Here is a 7,324-nt window from a genome sequence, read left to right as displayed (position 1 = left end):
CTCTACGAGTGCTCCTTTCAAATGCTGAAGTCATGGGCTGGGAAGAATGGTGACGACGCTACCTACGGGTGGCTTGCATGGGCGTTAATGCACAGAGCAGTTGGAAAGCGGGACATCGCTGAAAAATACTGCCTTGAGTGTCGGCAACCACAGAGTGGTGTGTTAAAATAGAATAATGACAGGGTAGGAAAAAAAATTGAAATCCACTTGCCCAGTGGGCTAGCAAATTTCAGTTTTCACTTGTCCCCATTAAAATGCTACTTGCCGACGTGGCGCCCACTATGGCAATCAGAGAACAAATGCGAACAAAGTATGCTTGGATTCCTCACTAATTAATCCATGCTTTCAACTCAGTAGTTAACTAATTTTGCAGTCTCAAGTTTTGAAACAGCTTCTAGCTTGAAATTTTTATCCAGCTGACATTTTCATTCAGACTAATAAGACTATTTAGGCTAATTTCACTTGCTTACCGGGCAATTGAACTTCTATTTTCACCAACCCAGGAGCGAAATTTACTTGCCCCGGGCAATCGGACCTAGGTGTTTTCCTGCCCTGAATGATAATGGCGGCTAGTTAGTTGTAGAGAATAATGGTCAAATGGGAAACGTCTTAAATAGTCTAGAGACGTTTTTTTGCCAATATCTTGGTGGTTATTAAAGTACACATGGGCTCCGTTTCCAGTCGTTTTGGGAGTCCGATTGTTCATCCATGTATGGATGCATGAACAACAGGACTCCCAGAACGGCGTGGGGCAAGAAACGCGGGCTTAGAAAACGGCTGGAAATCGATGGAATAGAGTAAACAGTGAAGTGCAAAATAAGTTTTACTAGAGTAAATTGTACTCTTGTTGATTTAAACCTGTTTGCGTCATTGTTTTAAAAAATAGATTCACTCAGTAACCATGGAGCTTTTAATTCATATTTGAACTGCGGTTGTAGATGAAAGTGAAGAATGATCATCGCAGTACATTTCCAATTTAAGCAATTGGAAAGAAGAAGCCTGAGAAAAATCAGGGCTTCAACGGGATTCGAACCCATGACCTCCGCGATACCGATGCGATGCTCTACCAACTGAGCTGCAAATGCTGTTTCAAGGTGGCGCACAGTTCTGAGAGTTCAGATTCTGTAGATTCTAGTTCTGAACTTTCAGAATTTGAAGATGTTGAACTGCTTAACAGGAGATGACTATATGTTGCACACTTGTGACGTCATCTTATGGCGTGATATCAATTCAAACGTTTCAGGTCACGCGAGAAAAATCGATTGTTTTTCCTCAAAGGTATTGGAGAGGGCGGGTATCGGTTCCCGAAAAATCTTTTTGTTTTTTATCGGTCAGTACCCAAGACTACTTCTATGAAAGTTAAGAAAAAAAAAGGTAAAAAAACCCCGGAACTTAAAACATCGTTTTTGTCGATAGTCCAACTTCCTCACCCCATCCCTCACCAATCAATGTTGAAACAGGCTCTGACGAGACTGTCATGTGGTCACAACATTTGAGGGGGTGGGGTAGGGTGACCAAACATGAGAACTTGTGATAGGACAGCGTCTCAACTGACTCCTTTTGTCCCAGATTGTGCAACAGCTTCATATGTGTCTTCTGGAGAAGGGATTCCGGCATTGGACAAGAACATGCAGAATTTGGGTTTTAGCGATTCGTCAGCAAATAAATCTGGAGTGGCTTGTAGCCCAGTTCACGTCCAGAGCAATGCAGAGCCGGGGGCAGTGAGTAAAAAAAGTCAAACAGGTTTGTCCAGATTTCTACATGCTTGGTTGGTCAACTTGTCTTTATAATTCGTACGCTAAAAAAAGACATTCCATGCAAATGTATCCATTTATTTATTTATTTATTTATTTATTTACTCAAATTCAATTACACAGATGATCAAAACAAAAACAAAAACAAAGAACTAAATATCTTTCCAAGTATAAAAAGGAAATATCTGAGTAACTAGGCCAGTTTATACAGAATTCTAGATTCCTTATTTTAAATAAATTGCCTGAGATAAAATGCAAAATACATAGAAAAATAGCATAGACAAATCGCAACAACAACAATAAGTGATCAGAAAACTATAAAAATTTATCTGGGAATGAGATTGCGAACGACCTAAGAAGAGGAACTGTCTGAAAGTGAAACAGTGTTGAAAAAAACGAAAAAAAGAATGCAAAGGTTTATTGGACGAGAGCGCAACCCAAGGGAAACAAACTGAGTGAAACAACCAAGGGTCGAGAAGGGAAACAGCTTGCGTTTGACCAGAACGTGATCAGCTCGAGCGACGTGCATGAGACCGCTGAAAATTTGCTCGAGCGTACGTCGTCTCTAATAACGTTGAATGGTGTTTTCACCTTGTTTTACTGTTCGCAAAAGTTCTTGGGGCCTCCTGGTTAATGGAACGTGTTGTTTCTACCCCTGCTTATAGACCTGGCCTGTTCCAGGCTCTGGGTCGTTAAGGCATCCGTGCAGCAATTTCTCACAAAAAATATCAGAAATGAGAGAGAAACACGCGAGAAGCTTAACGAGAGCTCAGTTCCAATTATTCGCGCGTAGGGCCAATGTCTCAAATGAGACAATACCTCATATCGCCAAGTAACTGGACGCTAACCAAGGTACACTCTTTCTTTTTTATGAGAATATACCCTACAAGAATATCGAGGTTGAAGTTTGCGAAATTTTAAGGATGTTTTAAGAATAAACCCGAGGCCGAAATTTTGAAAAGAATATAATTTTTTGGGTTGAAAATTTGTAAATACAATACTACGTTTCCTGAACTAAACCGTCTAAAAGTTATTCCTTCCCTAAGGGCAAATGTGCCATATCAGGCATTGTTGCCTGCAGTCTGGCTCAAAAATAACTTAACGCCATCAAAGTCATGATAGAACAGATAATTTGACGTTTTGTCGGCATAGTCCACTTTTTTATATTCATGTAATCTAAAACTATTCACAAGAATATCAAAGTCAACCTAAAATCGGCAGAAAAATAAGAATAGTCAGCCTAGGCCGGAAAAACAATATTCTTATTAAAAAAAGAGTGTAGCGCTGTATACCATTAGGTTTGTTTGGTGGATAAAGCTAGGAGAGTCATTAGAGAGCCAGAATAAATATCTCCCCGGGAAGGGGCTCATTCACTCCGGCGAAACATATTAAGACTTTTCCTCCCTTTCCCTTTTCTGCGTTCTCTTTTACAAAGTGCAGGTGTCCTTCTAGTCCACCTCTGGACAGATCTTTGACTTGCCGCAAGTCGACCTTTTCTTAATCTTTGACTTATTTATCTCCCTCAAGCGAAGCAAGAGGGTAATCTTCGAGCGACGAAGTCGCGAGGGCGAACGCGAGCGACGTAAGTCGCGAGAGGTGGTGAAACCAACAGGCCAGGGAAGAATTATTGGAAAGGACTTTTAGAAAGTCTAGACAGAGGGTGGTAAAGGGTACTTTCGTGACTCGTGATCGGCCCTTTTTTTTCCCCGTGATATGTGAAATGGCAAATTTTTTCCTCCGGAATCGTAATTTCCATAGTCGCCGTGAACCGTGATTTTCCAAAATGTTCTCTTTTATTTTCTGTGAAGCGTGAAATGCCAATGTTGTATTTTTCGTGAATTGTGAAAGGGCTGCTTTATTTTCCGTGAAACGTGATCTATAACCCCCCCATCCTCCACCCCCTTTACCACCCTCTAGACAGAGCGAGGCAAGAACTGCATGATGGAAACCGCAAGTCAGGCATCTGTTTTTTTTATGCATTGTTCAAATGTAACCTAAATTAATTTCATTTTACTTTTCCTTGATGACCAGGTTCAACACCTCCATCACCTCCGGTGCCCGATGACTGTATAATGAAGGACTTCATCACAATTTTTCCGCATCACGTGTGGAAGGGATTGATCATCAAATTGGATCCCCCAGGCATTCAAGGAAATTACAAAGACCTTGCCAGCGAGTTGGGATTTAACATGGAGAAGATATTGTATATAGCGTCACTGAAAACTCCCACAGAGGATGTGCTCACTAGTCGCTCGATTACTATAGAAGAACTTTGTACCAAGCTGGTGGCGATTGGAAGGTCTGACGCAAGGTTAATAATTAAAGAATGGGTCAAGTCGCAAGATTGCAAATGTGCGGCTTGCAGCAATTAACCTTAGGCGTACAAGGGAGGATTCCAACCCCCACCTCTCAGACTTGTTTCGAATTCTGAAAACAGGATTAACTCAATGTTACTGAAACTTTAAGTAGGTGTTAATGTTCATTAATTTTTAGGGCCACGTCCACACTACGCCGAAGGAATTTTAAACCGGAGGTTTCACTCTGAAAACGCATTTAATGTTTTCCGTCCACACCAGGCCGGAGGAATTTAAAGATACAACAATCGTCGGGTCATTTGGATTTGTGTTTGAGGAAAACCCGGGCAAGGAAATCACGTTATTGTCGTGACTCCATGGTTTTCGGAAAGCTCCGTTTTCAAAATGTTTTCCGTCCACAAGAAAACGCCGGCGTTTTCAAATTCCTCCGGTTTAATGAGCGTTTTCGAAAACTCCGTTTTCGTGACGGATTAGTGTGGACGGCAGGCCTAGCCGGAGACATGAAGCTGCGTTTTCAAATTCCTCAGGCGTAGTGTAGATGGGGCCTAATCCCTCGTTAAGTCCGTTTGAAATTGCCAGTAACAACCACATTTTCATTGAGCAGCACTGCGAAATTAGTACATCTCCTGTATTCTATTTTTATTATGGAGCAATTTTTTTTGTCATTTTGGATTTTTGCCTCTTTTTTTGGATTTCCTGAGGGTGAAATCAAGATGGACGTATAAAAGAGCATTTCCGAGTTGCTCTTTTCCTCCATGTCAAAACGAGTCTTGACGCGAGACCATTGTAATGAAAATGCGTTTCATTTGTAAGTTCATTTTCATGCAAATCAAACTCATTTTCCTAAAAAAAAGTTTTGCACGGGGACTCGTTTTGAAACAGACGCAAAAGAGTCAAAAAACAACTCGGAAATGGCCTATTGGCGGCGACTCAATGAGAGGATGAGACCTTACGCAAAACACGACGGCAACGGCAGCGAGAACGTCGCTGAACAAAAGACTTAATGAGGAGAAAAATGGATCTTCAGGTGCATTTTTAGCTTGCGAGCAGGCTCACCTTTGAGTAAAGCCTGGTTCTCATATCCCGCCGACCTAACTGCGACGTAGTCGCCGGTTGCAACTGAAAATGTTCGGCGATCTGTTCCGGTGGGTCCCCAGCGCATCTGTCATGGATCGCCGACATACTCAAATTTGCGCGAATTGGCGCAATTCCAACCATTTCACCTGTAAATATGGATCGATTCGTCTTACTGGAGTACGTTGCGTCCGCAGATGATGTTCACATAGATTATTTTCATCGTTGACAACCGCCGGCAACCGCCGACTTGCCTGCGAAGTTGAACTCAGCTCAACTTCGCAGGCAAGCCGGCGGTCAATGCCTGGGATAGATTATGATTCGGCGATAAATGTTTACATATGCCGTAACGGTGTCCCAGGTATGTCGGCGGCATATGAGAACCAGGCTTAACGCGCGCGAGTGGTGAAGAGCAAAGCGATTCGGCGGGAAAAAGTCTGGTGAAGAGGTGCCAAGAAAGTGAACTCCATTGTTCTCCTCAATAAGTCTTTTGTTCAGCGATTTCACGTTCGCGCTTGTGCTCCAACGTGAGCCTGCTCGCAGAGTAGTGCATTTTTTATTGTGCACCTTTGTACATTTCGTAGCCGCGTCTTTTGCAAATCAACAACTTGAAATGACCAACGTCCCAGTCTTTTGGAGAACGTGAATCACTAAGAGGGGTATCGAATGGTCCTATTCAAATAAGAAGTGCTTGCAAAATTTGGACCCTAGCCCTCGAAGACCTCGAATTGCTCGCTTGCCGACTTGTGCTCGCAAAATTTTTGCAACTGCTCGTAAGCTCGAACTATCGTTAAAGTGTGCTCGATTCTCGTGTGGCAAAACTGGGAAACATTGGGGAAGCATACACGCCCTCTAAATATTTTTGGAAACATGCTTCCTCGTTTTGCTGACGTTTTCAGTATTGAAACTGACGCGCGTAAGAATTCTTCACGAAAGGCAACCGCAAAGATCGAAAGTAATCTAGAGACATGAAGAATATTGGAAAATGTTAACTTTTCTAATTCGGAGGATTTCAGGAACAACGCCCAAGTGCTCGTACTCTAGTCAAATGTATGGACCACAATTTAAGTATCTATCTTGCATCTAATTAATACACTACTAGATATTAACTGACAAATAATGACAGCTTCTATTGGCAAATCTTTTCATGCAAAAAAAAAAAAAACCTGATAAGGAATATAATGAGGAATATAATATAACAAACAAATCTAATGGTTAAAAGTGATATACCAAGGTACAGGTCAACCCTCATAAAACGTAGTCGAAATAACAAACATTTGTAACAACACTTTTATCCTTTTCCAAAGGCATAGAGTTAACTTTGTCATGCAAACTTATTGGCCAGTGGTCACAAACGAAAGCTTTTTTTCTTGCTTCAATCGCAAAACGTGCTTTTCATTTTATTTTAAGTCAGAATTTTAATTTTAGTTTTATAACTTTTCAGTGAAGTTTTATACGAATCTTTTATTTGCTCCACATTTTGAGACCTCGGGGGATTATTTTGTTGGGGCATGAAAATGGTCGTTCTGTGCGATACAAGGAAATAAGTAGAGGGGACGCGTAATGAAGGCTCAACTGTTTCAGCTTCGTGCAGCAGCCAGAGAAACATCCATTGTATGTTTACAAACACTGGCCTTGCTATTTAAATGTTCCTAGCAAGTTAAACTGACGAAATTTTGCATCATCAGTTAATAGTTCTCTGCTTCAGTGGAACATTATTAACGTCAATGATATCTACGTTATAAAGGGGTTGCACTGTATGTGATATCAGTAGTTTAAAGTACTAGTTCTAGCCTATCATAAAACGCCGATACAAGCTCTTTCCTCTCTTTGCAAATAGCACCAGGTAGTAGGCACAGTTTAGCGTAATGAGCTACAGTTTTCACAAGTACATTGGGTTTCTATCCATTTTTTTATTACGTTTACAACATCAGACCTCCTCATATCTTCCTTCAGTAGGTGATTGCGAAGCTCGTACAACGTTGGTTCGTGATGTTGTAACAGAAGCCCAGTAGGGTTTGGTTTGGTGCCCAAAAACACGATGTCAACCTGGTTCCTGCCAGATGCACTAGCCAGCGTTTGGTAGTCTCCACCAAGTGGCCTGGGTGGGTCTAATTGTTTTTCAATCTCACGAAAAACATTACCGAATTCAGACAAATTCATGATGTTTGAATGCCATAC

At 41.5% G+C, this 7,324-nt stretch overlaps 1 protein-coding gene across 1 annotated transcript in view; it reads left to right on the top strand.

Annotated features, from left to right (window-relative positions):
- Window positions 1-6,959, top strand: part of LOC145499584 (uncharacterized) — an 11,589-nt gene extending 4,630 nt beyond the window's left edge. Inside the window, exons 2-4 of the mRNA XM_081479122.1 lie at window positions 1-157; window positions 1,570-1,743; window positions 3,786-6,959. The exon at window positions 1-157 is cut by the window's left edge and continues 155 nt beyond it. Of these exons, the coding sequence (XP_081335248.1) occupies window positions 1-157; window positions 1,570-1,743; window positions 3,786-4,126 (672 nt within the window). The 3' untranslated portion in view covers window positions 4,127-6,959. The remainder of the gene's footprint in view (window positions 158-1,569; window positions 1,744-3,785) is intronic.
- The last annotated feature ends 365 nt before the right edge of the window (window positions 6,960-7,324 follow it).

The sequence above is a fragment of the Orbicella franksi genome, chromosome 10 (assembly GCF_964199315.1).
Source record: "Orbicella franksi chromosome 10, jaOrbFran1.1, whole genome shotgun sequence".
NCBI lineage: Eukaryota > Metazoa > Cnidaria > Anthozoa > Scleractinia > Merulinidae > Orbicella > Orbicella franksi.
This window is presented reverse-complemented; position numbering and strand designations above follow the sequence as displayed.